The following is a 27,331-nucleotide window of genomic DNA, read 5'->3' on the forward strand; positions in this document are numbered from 1 at the left end:
TTGTGTCGAGTCTTTGCGTCGAGTCTTTGACTCGAGTCTTTGCGTCGAGTCTTTGCGTCGAGTCTTTGCGTCGAGTCTTTGTGTCGTGTCTTTGTGTCGAGTCTTTGACTCGAGTCTTTGTGTCGAGTCTTTGCGTCGAGTCTTTGCGTCGGGTCTTTGCGTCGGGTCTTTGCGTCGGGTCTTTGCATCGAGTCTTTGCGTCGAGTCTTTGCGTCGAGTCTTTGCGTCGAGTCTTTGCGTCGAGTCTTTGCGTCGAGTCTTTGTGTCGAGTCTTTGCGTCGAGTCTTTGCGTCGAGTCTATGCGTCGAGTCTTTGCGTTGAGTCTTTGTGTCGAGTCTTTGCTTCGAGTCTTTGCGTCGAGTCTTTGCTTCGAGTCTTTGCGTCGAGTCTTTGCGTCGAGTCTTTGTGTCGAGTCTTTGCTTCGAGTCCTTGCGTCGAGTCTTTGCGTCGAGTCTTTGGGTCGGGTCTTTGCTTCGAGTCTTTGCGTCGAGTCTTTGTGTCGAGTCTTTGCGTCGAGTCTTTGCGTCGAGTCTTGCTTCGAGTCTTTGCTTCGAGTCTTTGCGTCGAGTCTTTGTGTCGAGTATTTGCGTCGAGTCTCTGCGTCGAGTCTTTGACTCAAGTCTTTGCGTCGAGTCTTTGACTCAAGTCTTTGTGTCGAGTCTTTGCTTCGAGTCTTCGTATCGAGTCTTTGCGTCGAGTCTTCGTGTCGAGTCTTTGTGTCGAGTCTTTGTGTCGGGTCTTTGCTTCGAGTCTTTGCGTCGAGTCTTTGCGTCAAATCTTTGCGTCGATTCTTTGCGTCGAGTCTTTGCATCGAGTCTTTTCTTCGAGTCTTTGTGTCGGGTCTTTGTGTCGAGTCATTGCGTCGAGCCTTTGCGTCGAGTCTTTGTGTCGAGTCTTTGTGTCGAGTCTTTGCTTCGAGTCTTTGCCACGAGTCTTTGCTTCGAGTCTTTGCGTCGAGTCTTTGCGTCCAGTCTTCACGTCGAATCTTTGCATCGAGTCTTTGCTTCGAGTCTTTACCTCGAGTCTTTGCTTCGAATCTTTGCGTCGAGTCTTTGCGTCGAGTCTTTGTCTCGAGTCTTTGTGTCGAGTCTTTGCGTTGAGTCTTTGCGTCGAGTCTTTGCGTCGAGTCTTTGCGTCGGGTCTTTGTGTCGAGTCTTTGTGTCAAGTCTTTGCGTCGGGTCTTTGCTTCGAGTCTTTGCGTCGAGTCTTTGTGTCGAGTCTTTGTGTCGAGTCTTTGCGTCGAGTCTTTGCCTCGAGTCTTTGTGTCGAGTCTTTGCGTCGAGTCTTTGCTTCGTGTCTTCGTGTCGAGTCTTTGCTTCGAGTCTTTGCTTCGAGTCTTTGCGTTGAGTCTTTACGTTGAGTCTTTGCGTAGGGTCTTTGCTTCGAGTCTTTGCGTCGAGTCTTTGTGTCGAGTCTTTGTGTCGAGTCTTTGCGTCGAGTCTTTGCTTCGAGTCTTTGCGTCGAGTCTTTGTGTCGAGTCTTTGTGTCGAGTCTTTGTGTCGAGTCTTTGCGTCGAGTCTTTGCTTTGAGTCTTCGTGTCGAGTCTTTGCTTCGAGTCTTTGCTTCGAGTCTTTGCGTTGAGTCTTTACGTTGAGTCTTTGCGTCGAGTCTTTGCGTTGATTATTTGCGTCGAGTCTTTGTGTCGAGTATTTGTGTCGAGTCTTTGTGTCGAGTCTTTGCGTCGAGTCTTTGTGTCGAGTCTTTGCGTCGAGTCTTTGCGTCGAGTCTTTGCGCGAATCTTTGTGTCGAGTCTTTGCTTCGAGTCTTTGCTTCGAGTCCTTGCGTCGAGTCTTTGCGTCGAGTCTTAGCATCGAGTCTTTGCGTCGAGTCTTTGTGTCGCGTCTTTGCTTCGAGTCTTTGCGTCGAGTCTTTGCGTCGGGTCTTTGCGTCGAGTCTTTGTGTCGAGTCTTTGTGTCGAGTCTTTGCTTCGAGTCTTTGCGTCGAGTCTTTGCGTCGAGTCTTTGTGTCGAGTCTTTGCGTCGAGTCTTTGTGTCGAGTCTTTGCTTCGAGTCTTTGTGTCGAGTCTTTGCGTCGAGTCTTTGTGTCGAGTCTTTGCTTCGAGTCTTTGCGTCGAGTCTTTGCCTCGAGTCTTTGTGCCGAGTCTTTGCGTCGAGTCTTTGTGCCGAGTCTTTGCGTCGAGTCTTTGCGTCGAGTCTTTGCGCCGAGTCTTTGCGCCGAGTCTTTGCGTCGAGCCTTTGCGTCGAGTCTTTGCTTCGAGTCTTTGCTTTGAGTCTTTGTGTCGAGTCTTTGTGTTGAGTCTTTGCGTCGAGTCTTTGCGTCGAGTCTTTGCTTCGAGTCTTTGCTTCGAGTCTTTGTGTCGAGTCTTTGCATCGTGTCTTTGTGTCGAGTCTTTGCATCGAGACTTTGCTTCGAGTCTTTGCGTCGAGTCTTTGCGTCGTGTCTTTGCGTCGAGTCTTTGCTTCGCGTCTTTGTGTCGAGTCGTTGCGTCGTGTCTTTGCGTCGGGTCTTTGCTTCGAGTCTTTGCGTCGAGACTTTGCTTCGAGTCTTTGCGTCGAGACTTTGCTTCGAGTCTTTGCGTCGAGTCTTTGCGTCGAGTCTTTGTGTCGAGTCTTTGCGTCGAGCCTTTGCGTCGAGTCTTTGCGTCGAGTCTTTGCGTCGAGTCTTTGCGTCGAGTCTTTGCTTCGAGTCTTTGCTTCGAGTCTTTGCGTCGAGTCTTTGTGTCGAGTCTTTGCTTCGAGTCTTTGCGTCGGGTCTTTGCGTCGAGTCTTTGTGTCGAGTCTTTGCGTCGAGTCTTTGCGTCGAGACTTTGCGTCGAGTCTTTGCGTCGAGTCTTTGCGTCGGGTATTTGCGTCGAGTCTTTGTGTCGAGTCTTTGCTTCGAGTCTTCGTGTCGAGTCTTTGCGTCGAGTCTTTGCGTCGAGTCTTTGTGTCGAGTCTTTGCGTCGAGTCTTTGCGTCGGGTCTTTGCGTCGAGTCTTTGCGTCGAGCCTTTGCGTCGAGTCTTTGCATCGAGTCTTTGCTTCGAGTCTTTGGGTCGAGTCTTTGCGTCGAGTCTTTGCGTCGGGTCTTTGCGTCGAGTCTTTGCGTCGAGTCTTTGCATCGAGTCTTTGCTTCGAGTCTTTGGGTCGAGCCTTTGCGTCGAGTCTTTGCGTCGGGTCTTTGCGTCGAGTCTTTGCGTCGAGTCTTTGCGCCGAGTCTTTGCGTCGGGTCTTTGCGTCGAGTCTTTGCGTCGAGTCTTTGCGTCGAGTCTTTACGTCGAGTCTTTGCTTCGAGTCTTTGCGTCGAGTCTTTGTGTCGAGTCTTTGCTTCGAGTCCTTGCGTCGGGTCTTTGCTTCGAGTCTTTGCGTCGAGTCTTTGTGTCGAGTATTTGCGTCGAGTCTCTGCGTCGAGTCTTTGACTCAAGTCTTTGCGTCGAGTCTTTGACTCAAGTCTTTGTGTCGAGTCTTTGCTTCGAGTCTTCGTATCGAGTCTTTGCGTCGAGTCTTCGTGTCGAGTCTTTGTGTCGGGTCTTTGTGTCTGGTCTTTGCTTCGAGTCTTTGCGTCGAGTCTTTGCGTCAAATCTTTGCGTCGAGTCTTTGCGTCGAGTCTTTGCATCGAGTCTTTTCTTCGAGTCTTTGCGTCGAGTCTTTGTGTCGAGTCATTGCGTCGAGCCTTTGCGTCGAGTCTTTGCGTCGAGTCTTTGTGTCGAGTCTTTGCTTCGAGTCTTTGCCACGAGTCTTTGCTTCGAGTCTTTGCGTCGAGTCTTTGCGTCGAGTCTTCACGTCGAATCTTTGCATCGAGTCTTTGCTTCGAGTCTTTGCCTCGAGTCTTTGCTTCGAATCTTTGCGTCGAGTCTTTGCGTCGAGTCTTTGTCTCGAGTCTTTGTGTCGAGTCTTTGCGTTGAGTCTTTGCGTCGAGTCTTTGCGTCGAGTCTTTGCGTCGGGTCTTTGTGTCGAGTCTTTGTGTCAAGTCTTTGCGTCGGGTCTTTGTGTCGAGTCTTTGTGTCGAGTCTTTGCGTCGAGTCTTTGCTTCGAGGCTTCGTGTCGAGTCTTTGCTTCGAGTCTTTGCTTCGAGTCTTTGCGTTGAGTCTTTGCGTTGAGTCTTTGCGTCGAGTCTTTGCGTCGAGTATTTGCGTCGAGTCTTTGTGTCGAGTATTTGTGTCGAGTCTTTGTGTCGAGTCTTTACGTCGAGTCTTTGTGTCGAGTCTTTGCTTCGAGTCTTTGCGTCGAGTCTTTGCGTCGAATCTTTGTGTCGAGTCTTTGCTTCGAGTCTTTGCTTCTAGTCTTTGCGTCGAGTCTTTGCGTCGAGTCTTAGCATCGAGTCTTTGCGTCGAGTCTTTGTGTCGGGTCTTTGCTTCGAGTCTTTGCGTCGAGTCTTTGCGTCGGGTCTTTGCGTCGAGTCTTTGTGTCGAGTCTTTGTGTCGAGTCTTTGCTTCGAGTCTTTGCGTCGAGTCTTTGCGTCGAGTCTTTGTGTCGAGTCTTTGCGTCGAGTCTTTGTGTCGAGTCTTTGCGTCGGGTCTTTGTGTCGAGTCTTTGTGTCAAGTCTTTGCGTCGGGTCTTTGTGTCGAGTCTTTGCGTCGAGTCTTTGCTTCGAGGCTTCGTGTCGAGTCTTTGCTTCGAGTCTTTGCTTCGAGTCTTTGCGTTGAGTCCTTGCGTTGAGTCTTTGCGTCGAGTCTTTGCGTCGAGTATTTGCGTCGAGTCTTTGTGTCGAGTATTTGTGTCGAGTCTTTGTGTCGAGTCTTTGTGTCGGGTCTTTGTGTCGGGTCTTTGCTTCGAGTCTTTGCGTCGAGTCTTTGCGTCAAATCTTTGCGTCGAGTCTTTGCGTCGAGTCTTTGCATCGAGTCTTTTCTTCGAGTCTTTGCGTCGAGTCTTTGTGTCGAGTCATTGCGTCGAGCCTTTGCGTCGAGTCTTTGCGTCGAGTCTTTGTGTCGAGTCTTTGCTTCGAGTCTTTGCCACGAGTCTTTGCTTCGAGTCTTTGCGTCGAGTCTTTGCGTCGAGTCTTCACGTCGAATCTTTGCATCGAGTCTTTGCTTCGAGTCTTTGCCTCGAGTCTTTGCTTCGAATCTTTGCGTCGAGTCTTTGCGTCGAGTCTTTGTCTCGAGTCTTTGTGTCGAGTCTTTGCGTTGAGTCTTTGCGTCGAGTCTTTGCGTCGAGTCTTTGCGTCGGGTCTTTGTGTCGAGTCTTTGTGTCAAGTCTTTGCGTCGGGTCTTTGTGTCGAGTCTTTGTGTCGAGTCTTTGCGTCGAGTCTTTGCTTCGAGGCTTCGTGTCGAGTCTTTGCTTCGAGTCTTTGCTTCGAGTCTTTGCGTTGAGTCTTTGCGTTGAGTCTTTGCGTCGAGTCTTTGCGTCGAGTATTTGCGTCGAGTCTTTGTGTCGAGTATTTGTGTCGAGTCTTTGTGTCGAGTCTTTGCGTCGAGTCTTTGTGTCGAGTCTTTGCTTCGAGTCTTTGCGTCGAGTCTTTGCGTCGAATCTTTGTGTCGAGTCTTTGCTTCGAGTCTTTGCTTCTAGTCTTTGCGTCGAGTCTTTGCGTCGAGTCTTAGCATCGAGTCTTTGCGTCGAGTCTTTGTGTCGGGTCTTTGCTTCGAGTCGTTGCGTCGAGTCTTTGCGTCGGGTCTTTGCGTCGAGTCTTTGTGTCGAGTCTTTGTGTCGAGTCTTTGCTTCGAGTCTTTGCGTCGAGTCTTTGCGTCGAGTCTTTGTGTCGAGTCTTTGCGTCGAGTCTTTGTGTCGAGTCTTTGCTTCGAGTCTTTGTGTCGAGTCTTTGCGTCGAGTCTTTGTGTCGAGTCTTTGCTTCGAGTCTTTGTGTTGAGTCTTTGCGTCGAGTCTTTGCGTCGAGTCTTTGCTTCGAGTCTTTGCTTCGAGTCTTTGTGTCGAGTCTTTGCATCGAGTCTTTGTGTCGAGTCTTTGCGTCGAGACTTTGCTTCGAGTCTTTGCGTCGAGTCTTTGCGTCGAGTCTTTGCGTCGAGTCTTTGCTTCGAGTCTTTGTGTCGAGTCTTTGCGTCGTGTCTTTGCGTCGAGTCTTTGCTTCGAGTCTTTGCGTCGAGACTTTGCTTCGAGTCTTTGCGTCGAGACTTTGCTTCGAGTCTTTGCGTCGAGTCTTTGCGTCGAGTCTTTGTGTCGAGTCTTTGCGTCGAGCCTTTGCGTCGAGTCTTTGCGTCGAGTCTTTGTGTCGAGTCTTTGCGTCGAGTCTTTGCTTCGAGTCTTTGCTTCGAGTCTTTGCGTCGAGTCTTTGTGTCGAGTCTTTGCTTCGAGTCTTTGCGTCGGGTCTTTGCGTCGAGTCTTTGTGTCGAGTCTTTGCGTCGAGTCTTTGCGTCAAGTCTTTGCTTCGAGTCTTTGTGTCGAGTCTTTGCGTCGAGTCTTTGCGTCAAGTCTTTGCGTCGAGTCTTTGCGTCGAGTCTTTGCATCGAGCCTTTTCTTCGAGTCTTTGCGTCGAGTCTTTGTGTCGAGTCATTGCGTCGAGTCTTTGTGTCAAATCTTTGCGTCGAGTCTTTGCGTCGAGTCTTTGCGTCAAATCTTTGCGTCGAGTCTTTGCGTCGAGTCTTTGCATCGAGTCTTTTCTTCGAGTCTTTGCGTCGAGTTTTTGTGTCGAGTCTTTGCATCGAGTCTTTGTGTCAAATCTTTGCGTCGAGTCTTTGCGTCGAGTCTTTGCGTCGAGTCTTTGCGTCGAGTCTTTGTGTCGAGTCTTTGTGTCGAGTCTTTGCTTCGAGTCTTTGCCACGAGTCTTTGCTTCGAGTCTTTGCGTCGAGTCTTTGCGTCGAGTCTTCACGTCGAATCTTTGCATCGAGTCTTTGCTTCGAGTCTTTGCCTCGAGTCTTTGCTTCGAATCTTTGCGTCGAGTCTTTGCGTCGAGTCTTTGTCTCGAGTCTTTGTGTCGAGTCTTTGCGTTGAGTCTTTGCGTCGAGTCTTTGCGTCGAGTCTTTGTGTCGAGTCTTTGCGTCGGGTCTTTGTGTCGAGTCTTTGTGTCGAGTCTTTGTGTCGAGCCTTTGCGTCGAGTCTTTGCGTCGGGTCTTTGTGTCGAGTCTTTGTGTCGAGTCTTTGCGTCGGGTCTTTGTGTCGAGTCTTTGTGTCGAGTCTTTGCGTCGAGTCTTTGTGTCGAGTCTTTGCCTCGAGTCTTTGTGTCGAGTCTTTGCGTCGAGTCTTTGCTTCGAGTCTTCGTGTCGGGTCTTTGCTTCGAGTCTTTGCTTCGAGTCTTTGCGTTGAGTCTTTGCGTTGAGTCTTTGCGTCGAGTCTTTGCGTCGAGTATTTGCGTCGAGTCTTTGTGTCGAGTATTTGTGTCGAGTCTTTGTGTCGAGTCTTTGCGTCGAGTCTTTGTGTCGAGTCTTTGCTTCGAGTCTTTGCGTCGAGTCTTTGCGTCGAATCTTTGTGTCGAGTCTTTGCTTCGAGTCTTTGCTTCGAGTCTTTGCGTCGAGTCTTTGCGTCGAGTCTTAGCATCGAGTCTTTGCGTCGAGTCTTTGTGTCGGGTCTTTGCTTCGAGTCTTTGCGTCGAGTCTTTGCGTCGGGTCTTTGCGTCGAGTCTTTGTGTCGAGTCTTTGTGTCGAGCCTTTGCTTCGAGTCTTTGCGTCGAGTCTTTGCGTTGAGTCTTTGTGTCGAGTCTTTGCGTCGAGTCTTTGTGTCGAGTCTTTGCTTCGAGTCTTTGTGTCGAGTCTTTGCGTCGAGTCTTTGTGTCGAGTCTTTGCTTCGAGTCTTTGCGTCGAGTCTTTGCCTCGAGTCTTTGTGCCGAGTCTTTGCGTCGAGTCTTTGCGTTGAGTCTTTGCGTCGAGTCTTTGCGTCGAGTCTTTGCGCCGAGTCTTTGCGCCGAGTCTTTGCGTCGAGCCTTTGCGTCGAGTCTTTGCTTCGAGTCTTTGCTTCGAGTCTTTGTGTCGAGTCTTTGTGTTGAGTCTTTGCGTCGAGTCTTTGCGTCGAGTCTTTGCTTCGAGTCTTTGCTTCGAGTCTTTGTGTCGAGTCTTTGCATCGAGCCTTTGTGTCGAGTCTTTGCGTCGAGACTTTGCTTCGAGTCTTTGCGTCGAGTCTTTGCGTCGAGTCTTTGCGTCGAGTCTTTGCTTCGAGTCTTTGTGTCGAGTCTTTGTGTCGTGTCTTTGCGTCGAGTCTTTGCTTCGAGTCTTTGCGTCGAGACTTTGCTTCGAGTCTTTGCGTCGAGACTTTGCTTCGAGTCTTTGCGTCGAGTCTTTGCGTCGAGTCTTTGTGTCGAGTCTTTGCGTCGAGCCTTTGCGTCGAGTCTTTGCGTCGAGTCTTTGCGTCGAGTCTTTGCGTCGAGTCTTTGCTTCGAGTCTTTGCTTCAAGTCTTTGCGTCGAGTCTTTGTGTCGAGTCTTTGCTTCGAGTCTTTGCGTCGGGTCATTGCGTCGAGTCTTTGTGTCGAGTCTTTGCGTCGAGTCTTTGCGTCGGGTATTTGCGTCGAGTCTTTGTGTCGAGTCTTTGCTTCGAGTCTTCGTGTCGAGTCTTTGCGTCGAGTCTTTGCGTCGGGTGTTTGTGTCGAGTCTTTGCGTCGAGTCTTTGCTTCGAGTCTTTGCGTCGAGTCTTTGCGTCGAGTCTTTACGTCGAGTCTTTGCATCGAGTCTTTGCGTCGGGTCTTTGCGTCGAGTCTTTGGGTCGAGCCTTTGCGTCGGGTCTTTGCGTCGGGTCTTTGCGTCGGGTCTTTGCGTCGTGTCTTTGAGTCGAGTCTTTGCGTCGAGTCTTTGCGTCGAATCTTTGCGTCCAGTCTTTGCGTCGAGTCTTTGCGTCGAGTCTTTGCGTCGAGTCTTTGCGTCGAGTCTTTGCGTCGGGTCTTTGCGTCGGGTCTTTGCGTCGGGTCTTTGCGTCGAATCTTTGCGTCGAGTCTTTGTGTCGAGTCTTTGCGTCGGGTCTTTGCGTCGAGTCTTTGCGTCGAGTCTTTGCGTCGGGTCTTTGCGTCGGGTCTTTGCGTCGAATCTTTGCGTCGAGTCTTTGCGTCGAGTCTTTGCGTCGGGTCTTTGCGTCGGGTCTTTGCGTCGAATCTTTGCGTCGAATCTTTGGGTCGAGCCTTTGCGTCGGGTCTTTGTGTTGAGTCTTTGCGTCGAGTCTTTGCGTCGAGTCTTTGCGTCGGGTCTTTGCGTCGAGTCTTTGTGTCGAGTCTTTGTGTCGAGCCTTTGCTTCGAGTCTTTGCGTCGAGTCTTTGCGTTGAGTCTTTGTGTCGAGTCTTTGCGTCGAGTCTTTGTGTCGAGTCTTTGCTTCGAGTCTTTGTGTCGAGTCTTTGCGTCGAGTCTTTGTGTCGAGTCTTTGCTTCGAGTCTTTGCGTCGAGTCTTTGCCTCGAGTCTTTGTGCCGAGTCTTTGCGTCGAGTCTTTGCGTTGAGTCTTTGCGTCGAGTCTTTGCGTCGAGTCTTTGCGCCGAGTCTTTGCGCCGAGTCTTTGCGTCGAGCCTTTGCGTCGAGTCTTTGCTTCGAGTCTTTGCTTCGAGTCTTTGTGTCGAGTCTTTGTGTTGAGTCTTTGCGTCGAGTCTTTGCGTCGAGTCTTTGCTTCGAGTCTTTGCTTCGAGTCTTTGTGTCGAGTCTTTGCATCGAGCCTTTGTGTCGAGTCTTTGCGTCGAGACTTTGCTTCGAGTCTTTGCGTCGAGTCTTTGCGTCGAGTCTTTGCGTCGAGTCTTTGCTTCGAGTCTTTGTGTCGAGTCTTTGTGTCGTGTCTTTGCGTCGAGTCTTTGCTTCGAGTCTTTGCGTCGAGACTTTGCTTCGAGTCTTTGCGTCGAGACTTTGCTTCGAGTCTTTGCGTCGAGTCTTTGCGTCGAGTCTTTGTGTCGAGTCTTTGCGTCGAGCCTTTGCGTCGAGTCTTTGCGTCGAGTCTTTGCGTCGAGTCTTTGCGTCGAGTCTTTGCTTCGAGTCTTTGCTTCAAGTCTTTGCGTCGAGTCTTTGTGTCGAGTCTTTGCTTCGAGTCTTTGCGTCGGGTCATTGCGTCGAGTCTTTGTGTCGAGTCTTTGCGTCGAGTCTTTGCGTCGGGTATTTGCGTCGAGTCTTTGTGTCGAGTCTTTGCTTCGAGTCTTCGTGTCGAGTCTTTGCGTCGAGTCTTTGCGTCGGGTGTTTGTGTCGAGTCTTTGCGTCGAGTCTTTGCTTCGAGTCTTTGCGTCGAGTCTTTGCGTCGAGTCTTTACGTCGAGTCTTTGCATCGAGTCTTTGCGTCGGGTCTTTGCGTCGAGTCTTTGGGTCGAGCCTTTGCGTCGGGTCTTTGCGTCGGGTCTTTGCGTCGGGTCTTTGCGTCGTGTCTTTGAGTCGAGTCTTTGCGTCGAGTCTTTGCGTCGAATCTTTGCGTCCAGTCTTTGCGTCGAGTCTTTGCGTCGAGTCTTTGCGTCGAGTCTTTGCGTCGGGTCTTTGCGTCGGGTCTTTGCGTCGGGTCTTTGCGTCGAATCTTTGCGTCGAGTCTTTGTGTCGAGTCTTTGCGTCGGGTCTTTGCGTCGAGTCTTTGCGTCGAGTCTTTGCGTCGGGTCTTTGCGTCGGGTCTTTGCGTCGAATCTTTGCGTCGAGTCTTTGCGTCGAGTCTTTGCGTCGGGTCTTTGCGTCGGGTCTTTGCGTCGAATCTTTGCGTCGAATCTTTGGGTCGAGCCTTTGCGTCGGGTCTTTGTGTTGAGTCTTTGCGTCGTGTCTTTGGGTCGAGCCTTTGCGTCGGGTCTTTGCGTCGGGTCTTTGCGTCGAGTCTTTGCGTCGGGTCTTTGCGTCGGGTCTTTGCGTCGAATCTTTGCGTCGGGTCTTTGCGTCGAATCTTTGCGTCGAGTCTTTGCGTCGAGTCTTTGCGTCGAGTCTTTGACTCGAGTCTTTGCCTCGAGTCTTCTGCTTCTTCCGTTCTGAGACATCTACTTTTATCCCCCTTCACTCGCTTTTCTCGGGAGGAGGGGCCGGGGGGAGAGGGGGGGGCTCCCAGCAGCCAATGATCCGGTTGCCGACTGTTTGACAGGCCACCTGATTCCCAGGTGTCCCATCCCGGGTGGTGTGGCCTGCACATGACCTGCACCCACATAAGTTAACAGTAGGAAATCTGGGTGACGGAAATCCTGTCTCGATCTGGCCTGCGGACAACAGACTTCCGGAGGTTTGACTGCAGTATGATTTTGAAATGACCACACCCCTTAATACAAAGAACAAAGAAAAGTACAGCACAGGAACAGGCCCTTCGGCCCTCCAAGCCCGTGCCGACCATGCTGCCCGACTAAACTACAATCTTCTACACTTCCGGGGTCCGTATCCCTCTATTCCCATCCTATTCATGTATTTGTCAAGATGCCCTTAAACGTCACTATCGTCCCTGCTTCCACCACCTCCTCCGGTAACGAGTTCCAGGCACCCACTACCGTCTGTTTAAAAAACTTACCTCGTACATCCCCTCTGAACCTTGCCCCTCGCACTTTGTGGTTAATGTATAATTACTGATAATTCACCAGTGCACTGTGTTATGTTATTAACCCTGTAGGCTCTACCTATGGGCCGTTGTGTGGCTTCACCCACAGGGGATATGTTGGGGCCTGTATGGGCTCCGCCCACGGCTCCACCCCCTTTACAGGAAGTATAAGAGCTGCTGACCTGCGGGGCCACCTTCAGTGTTGTACCGGTCACAGGCAGGCTCAGTTCTAAGCTGATTAAAACCACGGTTTACTTCTCCACGTGTCTTCGAGTGAATTAATGGTCGCATCACACTTTAAACCTGGATGAGTCAGCTGACCAAGGCACCATGGTTCAGCAGGCCATTCAAGGGGAGGGAGTAAATAGGCAAGTTGTAGTTGTAGGGGATTCTATTATCAGGGGGATAGATAGTATCCTTTGTGAGCAGGATAAAGAGTCCCGCATGGTATGTTGCCTGCCTGGTGCTAGGGTGCGGGACATCTCTGACCGGCTTGAAAGGATACTGGAGAGGGAGAGGGAGGGGGAGGATCCAGTTGCTGTGGTCCATGTCGGTACCAACAACATAGGCAAGTCTAGGAAAGAGGACCTGTTTAGAGATTATAAAGAGCTAGGATTCAAATTAAAAAACAGGTCCTCAGGGGTCATAATCTCCGGATTACTGCCCGAGCCACGTGCAAATTGGCATCGGGAGGCAAGAATAAGGGAAGTTAACACGTGGCTGAAAGAGTGGTGTGGGAAAGAGGGGTTCCTTTTCATGGGACACTGGCATCAGTTTTGGGACAGGGGGGACCTATACCGTTGGGATGGTCTCCACCTGAACCGAGCTGGGACCAGTGTTCTGGCGAAAAGAGTAAATAGGGTGGTCAATAGGACTTTAGACTAGAGATTGGGGGGGGGGGGGGGGGAGGGAAAGTCAGGGAACCAAGAGGTGAAGTAATCAGTGGGAAGCGTAGCTGCTTAGGAATACAAAAAAGCACGAAAAGACAGAACTCAGGAGAGGTTACGATAGTCCCCATCCCACAAAATATGACACAGTGTATGGAAAGGCTCAGTAAACCAAGGTCCACCACACTAAGAAAACAAAAAGGGACGGTCAATAGAGAATTAAAGGTGCTATATTTAAATGCGCGCAGTGTACGGAACAGTAGATGAGCTTGTGGCCCAGATTGTGACTGGCAGGTATGATGTGGTAGGCATCACAGAGACGTGGTTGCAGGGGGTTCAGGACTGGCATTTAAACATCCAGGGATTCACAACCTATCGAAAAGACAGAGAGGTGGGCAGAGGGGGCGGGGTTGCCTTGTTAATTAGGAATGAAATTAAATCAATAGCACTAAACGACATAGGGTCAGATGATGTGGAGTCTGTGTGGGTAGAGTTGAGGAACCACAAAGGCAAAAAAAACATAATGGGAGTTATGTACAGGCCTCCTAACAGTGGTCAGGACCAGGGGTACAAAATGCACCACGAAATAGAAAGTGCATGTCAGAAAGGCAAGGACACAGTGATCATGGGGGACTTCAATATGCAGGTGGACTGGGTAAATAATGCTGCCAGTGGACCCAAAGAAAGGGAATTCATTAAATGTTTACAGGAGGGCTTTTTGGAACAGCTTGTGATGGAGCCCAAGAGGGGACAGGCCATTCTGGACTTAGTGTTATGTAATGAGCCAGACTTGATTAAAGATCTTAAAGTAAGGGAACACTTAGGAGGCAGTGATCATAATATGGTAGAATTCAATCTCCAATTTGAAAGAAAGAAGGTAGAATCAGATGTAAAGGTGTTACAGTTAAATAAAGATAACTACAGGGGCATGAGGGAGGAACTGACGAAAATCGACTGGGAGCAGAGCCTAGTGGGAAAGACAGTAGAACAGCAATGGCAGGAGTTTCTGGGAGTAATTGAGGACACAGTACAGAGGTTCATCCCAAAGAAAAGAAAGGTTATCAGAGGGGGGATTAGGCAGCCGTGGCTGACAAAGGAAGTCAGGGAATACATCAAAGCAAAAGAGAAAGCCTATAATGTGGCAAAGAGTATTGGGAAGTCAGAAGATTGGGAAGGCTACAAAAACAAACAGAGGATAACAAAGAGAGAAATAAGGAACGAGAGGATCAATTATGAAGGTAGGCTAGCCAGTAACATTAGGAATGATAGTAAAAGTTTCTTTAAATCTTTTAAAAACAAACGGGAGGCAAAAGTAGACATTGGGCCGCTCCAAAATGATGCTGGTAATCTAGTGATGGGAGACAAGGAAATAGCTGAGGAACTAAATAAGTACTTTGCGTCAGTCTTCACAGTAGAAGACATGAGTAATATCCCAACAATTCAGGAGAGTCAGGGGGCAGAGTTGAATATGGTAGCCATCACAAAGGAGAAAATGCTAGAGAAACTAAGAGGTCTAAAAATTGATAAATCTCCGGGCCCAGATGGGCTACATCCTAGAGTTCTAAAGGAGATAGCTGAAGAAATAGTGGAGGCGTTAGTTATGATCTTTCAAAAGTCACTGGAGTCAGGGAAAGTCCCAGAGGATTGGAAAATCGCTGTTGTAAACCCCTGTTCAAGAAGGGAACAAGGAAAAAGATGGAAAATTATAGGCCAATTAGCCTAACCTCAGTTGTTGGCAAGATTCTAGAATCCATTGTTAAGGATGAGATTACAAATTCTTGGAAGTGCAGGGTCGGATTAGGACAAGTCAGCATAGATTTAGTAAGGGGAGGTCGTGCCTGACAAACCTGTTAGAGTTCTTTGAAGAGATAACAAATAGGTTAGACCAAGGAGAGCCAATGGATGTTATCTATCTTGACTTCCAAAAGGCCTTTGATAAGGTGTCTCACGGGAGACTGCTGAGTAAAATAAGGGCCCATGGTATTCGAGGCAAGGTACTAACATGGATTGACGATTGGCTGTCAGGCAGAAGGCAGAGAGTTGGGATAAAAGGTTCTTTTTCGGAATGGCAACCGGTGACGAGTGGTGTCCCACAGGGTTCAGTGTTGGGGCCACAGCTGTTCTCTTTATATATTAACGATCTAGATGACGGGACTGGGGGCATTCTGGCTAAGTTTGCCGATGATACAAAGATAGGTGGAGGGGCAGGTAGTATGGAGGAGGTGGGGAGGCTGCTGGAAGATTTAGACAGTTTAGGAGAGTGGTCCAAGAAATGGCTGATGAAATTCAACGTGGGCAAGTGCGAGGACTTGCACTTTGGAAAAAAGACTAGAGGCATGGACTACTTTCTAAACGGTGACAAAATTCATAATGCTGAAGTGCAAAGGGACTTGGGAGTCCTAGTCCAGGATTCTCTAAAGGTGAACTTGCAGGTTGAGTCCGTAATTAAGAAAGCAAATGCAATGTTGTCATTTATCTCAAGAGGCTTGGAATATAAAAGCAGGGATGTACTTCTGAAGCTTTATAAAGCATTAGTTAGGCCCCATTTAGAATACTGTGAGCAATTTTGGGCCCCACACCTCAGGAAGGACATACTGGCACTGGAGCGGGTCCAGCGGAGATTCACACGGATGATCCCAGGAATGGTAGGCCTAACATATGATGAACGTCTGAGGACCCTGGGATTATATTCATTGGAGTTTAGGAGGTTGAGGGGAGATCTAATAGAAACTTACAAGATAATGAATGGCTTAGATAGGGTGGACGTAGGGAAGTTGTTTCCATTAGCAGGGGAGACTAGGACCCGGGGGCACAGCCTTAGAATAAAAGGGAGTCACTTTAGAACAGAGATGAGGAGAAATTTCTTCAGCCAGAGAGTGGTGGGTCTGTGGAATTCATTGCCACAGAGGGCGGTGGAGGCCGGGACGTTGAGTGTCTTTAAGACAGAAGTTGATAAATTCTTGATTTCTCGAGGAATTAAGGGCTATGGAGAGAGAGCGGGTAAATGGAGTTGAAATCAGCCATGATTGAATGGTGGAGTGGACTCGATGGGCCGAATGGCCTTACTTCCGCTCCTATGTCTTATGGTCTTATGGTCTAAACCTATGCCCCCCTAGTAATTGACCCCTCTACCCTGGGGAAAAGCCTCTGACTATCCACTCTCTCTAGGCCCCTCACCTCTTATCAGGTCGCCCCTCAACCTCCGTCGTTCCAGTGAGAACAACCCGAGTTTATTCAACCGCTCCTCATAGCGAATGCCCTCCATACCAGGCAACATCCTGGTAAATCTCTTCTGCGCCCTCTCTAAAGCCTCCACATCCTTCTGGTAGTGTGGCGACCAGAATTGAACACGATACTCCAAGTGCGGCCTAACTAAATAATTCAGGTGAAAAAGGGCCATGGAATCCACGTCGAGCGGGAGCCACCAAATGTGCGACCACTCGCTCCATGGCCGCCACCGGACATCTTATAGGACATGTTTTGACACGTTTACGACAGGTTCTGTTCACCATTTCTTTTACCACAGGGATTCATTCAATCCTTTCAAATATCGGGATTTGTCACCAACATGGCACCGTTTTGTATAACCCTCGAGCAGATCAGAAGGCCCAATCTCGGGTATGTTTTCCGGTTGCTGACTGTTTCTTTCCCCCCCCGCCCCCAAATCCCCCTCCCTTCCCATTCAGAAATCCGTAGGCGAGGATCGAAGGAGCCGCTCGGGAAGCAGTCCCTGTTGTACGACAGTCCCTATGAGCCGGGGGAAGGGGGGACAAAGCAGGAGGGGCTGGGGAACGCTGCCCCGGAGAAGGCGGGAAGCCAGCGGCCGATCGAGGGCTGTCTGCCGGAGAATGACGGGCGGCCGGCAGCAGAGTACGAGCAGCCCTGGGAGTGGAAGACGGAGCAGATCGCGAAAGCTCTCGCAGGTACGGCAGGTAGATCCGCCCCGCTGCCCGCGCAGGAGCTTCGGGTGGGTCGAGGGACCGGTTTTGTGTGGGGGGGGGGGGTGTCATACCGGCCAGGAAGGGCTGGGGTTCGGGGGAAGCTGGGGATTGTTCTCCGCAGAGGGCTAGCATGGCTTCAATGGGCCGAGCGATCACCTCCTGCGGCGTAATAACTCCTCGGGCTGGATTTTTTTTTTTGGGGGGGGGGCCGCCCTGGCTAACAGATCAGCAGGAGGGGGGGGGGAGCCCACCCACCATGCCAATGGCTGCCCGCCTCATGGGGGGGCAGCCAGTGGCTCGGGCGGGCGCCAGCTCTGTGGTCACGGCAGAGTCACTGCAGGGATTCCCATCACCCTGAGGGCACCCCGGGTAAATCCGGAGTGGGGAGGTGGCGGGTCCGTTGTCTGGGGAGAGGGGGGGGGGGATCCAGGTCAAGAGGCAGACCCCCCCCCTCCCCCCGGCAGGATAAAATAGCAGTGGGATGAAGAACGTAAACGTTGAGGCCTGGCGGGAGGGCCCCTATCCAACCCCCCGCCTCCTGTCAACCTTCAGACAGGTTGGCGGTGAGCAGGTAGATTTGGGGGGGGGTGCAGCCCGCTAGATTTCCGCTGCCCCCCTCGCCCGCAAAACCGGCTGGTGGTGGAGCGTAAAATCCAGCCCTGTGTCCACAGCGTATCGGCTATCAGCGTGCTCAGCTTTGATGCCATCCACAGTCAAATAGTTGCAGTGATCTCTGTATGTGCATATACAGAAGGGGTTAATGTGTAATCCGTCGCACCAGATGATCACGAGAGGGCCGGAGCAACAGGGGTATAAAGGCATTTTATATGAGACAAAATAAGGGGAAGTAGATTCAGGACTGAGTTTAGGAGGAACTTCTTCACCCAAAGGGTTGTGAATCTATGGAATTCCTTGCCCAGTGAAGCAGTAGAGGCTCCTTCATTAAATGTTTTTAAGATATGAGACATTGTGTCTCTCTCCCTCCCTTTGGGATGGACTGTGACCAGGCCAGGAGTATCAGATTAGCTCAGATGGTTAGTGTAGTTACGCACAGTTACTGTAGTTAGGTCTTGTTAACCTTATCACTGGTATCAATGTTAAAGTAAAGAACTCACGCAATTATTGTTATAGTTACTCAGTAAACCTTTAGTTACCACTGGACGAGTTCATAAGAACATAAGAACTAGGAGCAAGAGTAGGCCATCTGGCCCCTCGAGCCTGCTCCGCCATTCAATGAGACCATGGCTGATCTTCGAGTCTTCTTCATTGAGATTCAGAAGACCTCATCAGTAACCAAGGTTTGAGTAACACATATTACACTCCGTAGTGTTGCTAACTTTTGATTGGTTCACTTGGCTCTGTTTTATAACCTTTGCTCTCGAGTCGCCAGGTATCTTTATGATACCACCACGAGGTTCAAGTTCAAGTGCTGATCAATAACTCAATACACCAATTAGTGAGATTCAAATCAAAGCACATTTATTATACACAGTAATCGCTACTCATGCATAAACTCTACTTTCTAGGCTATTTCTATCACTAACAGGCCTATACTTAGCTTCGGACTGGCCCACCAGGGCAGGGAAACAAATGGCCTTTCGTTCGGGTTCTGAGTCTGCGGGATTCGAAGTTGGTACGGACTGGTAGCTAGGAGCGCCTATCTCGTAGCGAGCATTGACTTAAGACTTACTGGATATCGGCGGCAGCTGCACCGGTCACGGTCAAGGGTTGGTTCGCGTTGCTGAGTGACCCGGTCAAGAAGAACGATTTGACCTTGGGGGCTTAACTTTATAGTCCCCAGGGGCTTCCCGCCCTTCGGGGCGGACCCTGTACCTGGTTCTAGGTGATTGGACTTTGTTCCAATCGCTTGGTTCGATTTCTCCAATACTGGAGCGGTTCCCTGATCGATGGGCGGTCTTGAGGATGCCGTTAACCTCTTTTGTGTTGGCTCCTGCTGGCGCCGGGGAGTCTGGCTTGGCCTTGTTTATCTCAAATGTTTCGAATGTTCCCGGGGATCGCTCATTAGTATGTAGATGGCTGCTACATTATTATGCAGATGGCTGCTTGTATCGATGCTGTCTGGGCTTTTGCAGAGTCTAATACACAGTAAACTTGCACCTGCTAGTTTCTGCCTGCGTTGGCTGAATTTCCCTTCAGCCTTTGCTGTTCTCCATTTTACGTCGGGAATTGGCCAACCCAGGTGGCTACAGTAGTATAATAAAAGATAATACAGGAGCGTAATAAAAGATGGTACCAGGCCTGGTGGTTTTAAAAGAACCAGTAGGTTAGACAAAAAAAGGAAGAAAATTCAAACCGGATATTTGACTGTGGAAGACTTCGCAGCAAGGGGGTTGGATTACGAGGAGAGGTTGAGTAAACTGGGACTGTACTCGCTGGAATTTAGAAGGATGAGGGGGGATCTTATAGAAACATATAGAATTATGAGGGGAGTAGATAGGATAGATGCGGGCAGGTTGTTTCCACTGGCGGGTGAAAGCAGAACTAGGGGGCATAGCCTCAAAATAAGGGGAAGTAGATTTAGGACTGAGTTTAGGAGGAACTTCTTCACCCAAAGGGTTGTGAATCTATGGAATTCCTTGCCCAGTGAAGCAGTAGAGGCTCCTTCATTAAATGTTTTTAAGATAAAGATAGATAGTTTTTTGAAGATTAAAGGGATTAAGGGTTATGGTGTTCGGGCCGGAAAGTGGAGCTGAGTCCACAAAAGATCAGCCATGATCTCGTTGAATGGCGGAGCAGGCTCGAGGGGCCAGATGGCCTACTCTTGCTCCTAGTTCTTATGTTCTTATGTGTAGTTACGCACAGTTACTGTAGTTAGATCTTGTTAACCTTATCACTAGTATCAATGTTAAAGTAAAGAACTCACGCAATTATTGTTATAGTTACTCAATAAACCTTTAGTAGAGCAGCACGGTGACGCAGTGGGTTAGCCCTGCTGCCCCACGGCGCCGAGGTCCCAGGTTCGATCCCGGCTCTGGGTCACTGTCCGTGGTGGAGTTTGCACATTCTCCCCGTGTTTGCGTGGGTCTCGCCCCCTCAACCCAAAGATGTGCAAGGTAGGTGGATTGAACACACTAAATTGCCCCTTAATTGGAAAATAAAAATAATTGGGTACTCTAAGTTTATTTTAAATAAATAAATAAACCTTTAGTTACCACTGGACGAGTTCGAGTCTTCTTTGTCGAGATTCAGAATACCTCATCAGTAACCAAGGTTTGATTAACACTCCGTGGTATAATAAAAGATAATACAGTAGCGTAATACAAGATGGTACCAGGACTGGTGGCTTTAAAAGAACCAGTAGGTTCGACAAAAAAAAGGAAGAAAATTCAAATTGGATAGTCGACTGTGGAAGACTTCGCAGCATTTGGATCCCCGACGACTAACTGATTTGATGTAACTACCATCTTTTATTTGATATTCCTGGCCTGGTCACAGTGCCTCCCAAAGAGAGGGAGGGAGGCATAGTGTGGTGGCCTTTATACCCCTGTGGCTCCGGCCCTCTAGTGATCATCTGGGGCTACTGATTACACATTAGCCCCTTTTGTACATGCACATACAGAGATTTAGCACAGGGCTAAATCGCTGGCTTTGAAAGCAGACCAAGGCAGGCCAGCAGCCCGGTTCGATTCCCGTACCAGCCTCCCCGAACAGGCGCCGGAATGTGGCGACTAGGGGCTTTTCACAGTAACTTCATTTGAAGCCTACTCGTGACAATAAGCGATTTTCATTTCATTTTCACTGCAATAGTCGGTCAAAATTCGCGCTCTCGAGCATCGGGTGATCAGGAGCTCGGCACAATCAAAGGGATCAGTAACGAAAGGGGAATGACCTACTGTTCTGGCAAAGGAATGCTTGGGTGGGAAGACTCCCGGCGAAACATTTTGTCTGATGTTTCTTGTTTGCTGTGTGTCCCACGCAGTCCAGTTCGATGGCACAGAGAGATCGCCGCCCCCCAAGGAAGAAAAGGCCAAACACCACCACCACCACCGGCAGCCCAGCTGGGTCCTGAGGCCACAGGGTCCGGAGGGGGGCGAAGCGGGGGAGAGGGTGGACCCAACCGTCCCCTTAGAGAAACAAGTGTAAGTGACCACATGGCCGCTCGGGCTTCCCACCGCCCCTCCCCCCCCCTCCTCCCGAAACGCCCCCCAGCGCCCGACTCCTCCTCTTCCCCTGCAACGCGGTTCCTCGCCTCGCTCCCTCGTCCAATCGGCAGCTTGCCCAAACCCCCACCCTCCCCCAAGCCTGGTGTGACCTCATCGCCACGTCTTGGTTTACCGCGTCCCTATTTTTTTTTTTACCGCCGCCTCGCGCCTTCGCCCAGCTCCAAACCGCATTTGCCTTCTCTCCCGCAGCTGGTACCACGGTGCCATTGCACGCATGGAGGCAGAGTCCCGACTGCAAGCCTGCAAGGAGGCCAGCTACCTGGTACGGAACAGCGAGTCGGGGAACAGCAAGTACTCCCTCGCCTTAAAGTAAGTGTTGGGGATGCTGCGGGGGGAGAGGGTTGCCAGAGGGTCGTACCTCCAGAACGCGACACGGCATATCATTTTTATTTTAAAATATTTCCTCCCAGATTTACACCCAACGATAAACAATAATCAGGAACGAGTGTAGTGCCAATCCCCACATCAATCACAACGATCCATAGTCGCCATTAACACACAGAGCCCCCCGCCCCCCCCCCTCCCCCCCCCCCCCCCCCCCCCCCAGCCCCCAACCCCCCTAAACACGCTGTGATCCAATTCTCGAAAGTTCGTAACGGGCAGCGCAGTAACATAGTGGTTAGCACAATTGCTTCACAGCTCCAGGGCCCCGGGTTCGATTCCCCGCTGGGTCACTGTCTGCGCGGAGTCTGCACGTCCTCCCAGTCAAACCCCCAGACATTCATAGATCATCACAGAATTTACAGTGCAGAAGGAGGCCATTCGGCCCAGCGAGTCTGCACCGGCCCTTGGAAAGAGCACCCTACCCAAACTCAACACCTCCACCCTATCCCCATAACCCAGCAACCCCACGCAACACTAAGGGCAATTTTGGACACGAAGGGGGCAATTTAGCACGGCCAATCCACCTAACCTGCACATCTTTGGACTGTGGGAGGAAACCGGAGCACCCGGAGGAAACCCACGCACACACGGGGAGGACGTGCAGACTCCGCACAGACGGTGACCCAAGCCCGCATGTTAACATAAATAAATGACAAAGAGGAATCAAGAATCACCCATAGTCGCCATTAACACACACAGCCACCACCCGCCCCGCCCCCCCCCCAGCCCCCAACCCCCCTAAAGACGATGTGATCCAATTCTCGAAAGTTCGTAACGGGCGGCACAGTAACATTGTGGTTAGCACAATTGCTTCACAGCTCCAGGGTCCCAGGTTCGATTCCCAGCTTGGGACACTGTCTGTGCGGAGTCTGCACGTCCTCCCCGTGTCTGCGTGGGTTTCCACCGGGTGCTCCGGTTTCCTCCCACAGTCCAAAGATGTGCAGGTTAGGTGGATTGGGCGTGATCAATTGCCCTTAGTGTCCAAAGTTGCACTTAGTGTTGGGTGGGGTTACTGGGTTATGGGGATAGGGTGGAGGTGTGGACCTTGGGTAGGGTGCTCTTTCCAAGAGCCGGTGCAGACTCGATGGGCTGAATGGCCTCCTTCTGAAATGAAATGAAAAGAAAATCGCTTATTGTCATGAGTAGGCTTCAAATGAAGTTACTGTGAAAAGCCCCTAGTCACCACATTCCGGCGCCTGTTCAGGGAGGCTGGTACGGGAATTGAACCGTGCTGCTGGTTTGCCTTGGTCTGCTTTCAAAGCCAGCGATTTAGCCCAGTGTGCTAAACAGCACCTGCACTGTAAATTCCATGAATAACGCCCATGAATTGTCGAACCCCTCCATCCTTCCCCTCCGTTCAAACTTAACCTTCTCAAGCGCCAAGAATTCCAGCAGGTCCCCCCCCACGCCACGCCAGGGCACAGGGTGGAGTCCACCCTAACAGGATCCGCCTTCGGGTGACCAACGAGGCGAAGGCTGCAACACCTGCCCCCGCGCCCGTTTCGAACTCCGGCTGGTCCGACACCCCGAATGTGGCCTCCCGAGGGCCCGGGTCCAGTTTCACGCGCACCACTTTAGAGATGACCCTTAAAAACCTCCTTCCGGCAATCCTCCAGCTTTGGACAGGACCGAACCCGATGAACGTGGTTTGCGGGGGCCCCCCCCCCCCGCAACGCTCACACACATCTTCCCCCTCAAGGAGCCGGCTCATCCTCGCCCTTGTGAGGTGCGCTCTGTACACCACCTTCAGCTGTATCCACCTCGCGCACGAGGTGGAGGCGTTGACCCTCTGGAGCACCTCACACCAGAACCCCTCCTCCATACCCTCCCCCAACTCTTCCTCCCACTTTATCCATCCACCGCTGCCGTCTCCTCGTCCAAAATAAGTCGCGACAAATAAATAGACGGAGCTGCCCTCCGTGCCTCGGTGCGGAGGCTGTACCCTCTTTACAATAGCGATGCACGGTCGTCGTTGGCTGTCTCCCCCCCCCCCCCAACCCGATTCGAGAACTGTGTTCACTCCGGGACGGGGGTTTCCTGCCGTGGTTGTGCAGGTGTTGGTGGAGGGGTGTCGAGAGGGATCCGATGCTGGAGACGGGTGGGGGAAGCGGAAGGATTGGCGTGACGTGGGGTTAGGAACAGGGGTGGGTTCAGCCAGGGATCCGGGTTCGGTTCCCCGGCTCGGGTCACCGTCTGTGCGGAGTCTGCACGTTCTCCCCCCCCCCCCCCCCCCCCCCCGTGTCCGCGCGGGTTTCCTCCGGGGCGCTCCGGTTTCCTCCCACAAGTCCCGAAAGACGTGCTTGTGAGGTGAATCGGACGTTCTGAATTCTCCCTCTGTGTACCCGGACAGGCGCCGGAATGTGGCGACGAGGGGCTTTTCACAGTAACGTCATTGCCGCGTTAATGTTAGCCTACTTGTGACAATAATATAGATTATTATTATAAACCTGGGCCGCACGGTGGCGCAGTGGGTCAGCACTGCTGCCTCACGGCGCCGAGGTCCCAGGTTCGATCCCGGCTCTGGGTCACTGTCCGTGTGGAGTTTGCACATTCTCCCCGTGTCTGCGTGGGTTTCGCCCCCCACAGATGTGAACAAAGATCAAAGAACAGGCCCTTCGGCCCTCCAAGCCCGCGCTGACTATGCTGCCCATCTAACCTAAAATCTTCTACACTTCCAGGGTCCATATCCACGCGAAATTGCCCCTTCATTGGAAAAAATAATTGGGTAATTATTATTATTAATCTGTGATTGAGGGCACGGCCTGGTGGCATTAAGCTGTGCCAATCCAAAGCTCACAGATGCTGAAGAGGTTGCCATTGACCGTGTCATGAGCTAGACGCAGCCATACGAATACTGTGGCTACCAGGGCAGGTCAGAGGCTGGGAATCCCGCGGAGAGTACCTCACCTCCCCCCCCCCCCCCCCTATAAGCTGCGGCCCAATCCAGCCTCGCGTGGGGGGGGGGGGGGGACAAGCAGGAAGGGGTGGCGCTGAGGCTAACATTCTGATCATATTGAATGGCGGAGCAGACTAGAGGGGCTGAATGGCCACGGGCCTGCTGTGATTGTTTTGCGAGATCGTGATGACGCTGACACCTCTCTCTCCTCTGCTCTGCCCGCTGTGTACAGGACCCGCCAGGGGTGCGTCCACATCATTCTGGCCCAGACGAAGGACAATAAGTACACACTAAATCAGAACAGCGCCCTCTTTGACAGTATCCCCGAGGTGGTTCACTATTACTCCAGCGAGAAGCTTCCGTTCAAGGACGCCGAGCACATGAATCTCCTCCACCCTGTGCACAATAAACAGCAATAGTTTGCGCAGGAGTATGAAGAGACGCCCGTCCGGAAAAAAATAGACAACCCATAACGGCCTCCTATTGAACCCCAATCAGCAGGCAAGGAGGACAAAGAGGGAGAGAGAGAGAGACACACACAGTAGCTGGAGAACACGCAATAGCAGCCTTCCCAACCAACTCCAACTGACAGAGAGAGAGAGGCGGGGGGCGGTGGGCGGTGGGGGTGGGGGTAGGGGGTAGGGGGGGGGGGGGCGGGGGGGGGGAGGACGCAGCCAGACATTGCCCAGGGCAGGGGAAATATGCATCACCGACACGATAGCCAGGCCTGCAAACCGACCGGCTCGAGGGGGCCAGCAATTCTAATCTGCCGACAGAAAGGCGGCGGGAGAAAGAATCTCACGGCAAAAATCGCTCATCTCCCAGCCCCCAGGGCCAAACAGGATGGAATCATACGGAGAAACGCACAGGAATTAAACACAAAATGAACAGGGCACTTGGGGACAATGTAGAGGGAGCTTTACTCTGTATCTAACCCCGTGCTGTACCTGTCCTGGGAGTGTTTGATGGGGACAGTGTAGAGGGAGCTTTACTCTGTATCTAATCCCGTGCTGTACCTGTCCTGGGAGTGTTTGATGGGGGCAGTGTAGAGGGAGCTTTACTCTGTATCTAACCCCGTGCTGTACCTGTCCTGGGAATGTTTGATGGGACAGTGCAGAGTGAGCTTTACTCTGTATCTAACCCCGTGCTGTCCCTGTCCTGGGAGTGTTTGATGGGACAGTGCAGAGGGAGCTTTACTCTGTATCTAACCCCGTGCTGTACCTGTCCTGGGAGTGTTTGATGGGGACAGTGTAGAGGGAGCTTTACTCTGTATCTAACCCCGTGCTGTACCTGTCCTGGGAGTGTTTGATGGGGACAGTGTAGAGGGAGCTTTACTCTGTATCTAACCCCGTGCTGTACCTACCCTGGGAGTGTTTGATGGGGACAGTGTAGAGGGAGCTTTACTCTGTATCTAACCCCGTGCTGTACCTGTCCTGGGAGTGTTTGATGGGGACAGTGTAGAGGGAGCTTTACTCTGTATCTAACCCCGTGCTGTACCTGTCCTGGGAGTGTTTGATGGGGACAGTGTAGAGGGAGCTTTACTCTGTATCTAACCCCGTGCTGTACCTACCCTGGGAGTGTTTGATGGGGACAGTGTAGAGGGAGCTTTACTCTGTATCTAACCCCGTGCTGTGCCTGTCCTGGGAGTGTTTGATGGGGACAGTGTAGAGGGAGCTTTACTCTGTATCTAACCCTGTGCTGTACCTGTCCTGGGAGTGTTTGATGGGGACAGTGTAGAGGGAGCTTTACTCTGTATCTAACCCCGTGCTGTACCTGTCCGGGGAGTGTTTGATGGGGACAGTGTAGAGGGAGCTTTACTCTGTATCTAACCCCGTGCTGTACCTGTCCTGGGAGTGTTTGATGGGGACAGTAGAGAGGGAGATTTACTTTGTATCTAACCCTGTGCTGTACCTGTCCTGGGAGTGTTTCATGGGGACAGTGTAGAGGGAGCTTTACTCTGTATCTAACCCCCTGCTGTACCTGTCCTGGGAGTGTTTGATGGAGACAGTGTAGAGGGAGCTTTACTCTGGATCTAACCCCGTGCTGTACCTGTCCTGGGCGTGTTTGATGGGGACAGTGTAGAGGGAGCTTTACTCTGTATCTAACCCCGTGCTGTACCTGTCCTGGGAGTGTTTGATGGGGACAGTGTAGAGGGAGCTTTACTCTGTATCTAACCCCGTGCTGTACCTACCCTGGGAGTGTTTGATGGGGACAGTGTAGAGGGAGCTTTACTCTGTATCTAACCCCGTGCTGTACCTGTCCTGGGAGTGTTTGATGGGGACAGTGTAGAGGGAGCTTTACTCTGTATCTAACACCGTGCTGTACCTGTCCTGGGAGTGTTTGATGGGGACAGTGTAGGGGGAGCTTTACTCTGTATCTAACCCCGTGCTGTACCTGTCCTGGGAGTTTTTGATGGGGGCGGTGTAGAGGGAGCTTTACTCTGTACCTAACCCCGTGCTGTACCTGTCCTGGGAGTGTTTGATGGGGACATGTAGAGGGAGCTTCCCTCTGTATCTAACCCCATGCTGTACCTGTCCTGGGAGTGTCTGATGGGGACAGTGTAGAGAGAGCTTCCCTCTGTATCTAACCCCGTGCTGTACCTGTCCTGGGAGTGTTTGATGGGGACAGTGTAGAGGGAGCTTTACTCTGTATCTAACCCCGTGCTGTACCTGTCCTGGGAGTGTTTCATGGGGACAGTGTAGAGGGAGCTTTACTCTGTATCTAACCCCCTGCTGTACCTGTCCTGGGAGTGTTTGATGGAGACAGTGTAGAGGGAGCTTTACTCTGGATCTAACCCCGTGCTGTACCTGTCCTGGGCGTGTTTGATGGTGACAGTGTAGAGGGAGCTTTACTCTGTATCTAACCCCGTGCTGTACCTGTCCTGGGAGTGTTTGATGGGGATAGTGTAGAGGGAGCTTTACTCTGTATCTAACCCTGTGCTGTACCTGTCCTGGGAGTGTTTGATGGGGACAGTGTAGAGGGAGCTTGACTCTGTATCTAACCCCGTGCTGTACCTGTCCTGGGAGTGTTTGATGGGGACAGTGTAGAGGGAGCTTTACTCTGTATCTAACTCCGTGCTGTACCTGTCCTGGGAGTGTTTGATGGGGACAGTGTAGAGAGAGCTTTCCTCTGTATCTAACTCCGTGCTGTACCTGTCCTGGGAGTGTTTGATGGGGACAGTGTAGAGGGAGCTTTCCTCCGTATCTAACCCCCATGCTGTACCTGTCCTGGGAGTGTTTGATGGGGACAGTGTAGGGGGAGCTTTACTCTGTATCTAACCCCGTGCTGTACCTGTCCTGGGAGTGTTTGATGGGGACAGTGTAGAGGGAGCTTTACTCTGTATCTAACCCCGTGCTGTACCTGTCCTGGGAGTGTCTGATGGGGACAGTGTAGAGGGAGCTTTACTCTGTATCTAACCCCGTGCTGTACCTGTCCTGGGAGTGTTTGATGGGGACAGTGTAGAGGGAGCTTTACTCTGTATCTAACCAGTTGCTGTACCTGTCCTGGGAGTGTTTGATGGGGACAGTGTAGAGGGAGCGTTACTCTGTATCTAACCCCATGCTGTACCTGTCCTGGGAGTGTTTGATGGGGACAGTGTAGAGGGAGCTTTACTCTGTATCTAAACCCGTGCTGTACCTGTCCTGGGAGTGTTTGATGGGGACAGTGTAGAGGGAGCTTTACTCTGTATCTAACCCCGTGCTGTACCTGTCCTGGGAGTGTTTGATGGGGACAGTGTAGAGGGAGCTTTACTCTGTATCTAACACCGTGCTGTACCT

General features: G+C 51.3%; 1 protein-coding gene across 1 annotated transcript in view; it reads left to right on the forward strand.

Annotated features, from left to right (window-relative positions):
• The window catches only part of LOC140402883 (SH2 domain-containing adapter protein E-like), a gene marked incomplete at its 5' end in the record, with an annotated part of 142,218 nt that extends 118,067 nt beyond the window's left edge, over positions 1-24,151 (forward strand). The window contains 4 exons of the mRNA XM_072490510.1: positions 15,837-16,073; positions 20,032-20,191; positions 20,465-20,584; positions 23,788-24,151. Of these exons, the coding sequence (XP_072346611.1) occupies positions 15,837-16,073; positions 20,032-20,191; positions 20,465-20,584; positions 23,788-23,974 (704 nt within the window). The remainder of the gene's footprint in view (positions 1-15,836; positions 16,074-20,031; positions 20,192-20,464; positions 20,585-23,787) is intronic.
• Positions 24,152-27,331: the final 3,180 nt, after the last annotated feature.

This window comes from Scyliorhinus torazame, chromosome 26 (assembly GCF_047496885.1).
Source record: "Scyliorhinus torazame isolate Kashiwa2021f chromosome 26, sScyTor2.1, whole genome shotgun sequence".
NCBI lineage: Eukaryota > Metazoa > Chordata > Chondrichthyes > Carcharhiniformes > Scyliorhinidae > Scyliorhinus > Scyliorhinus torazame.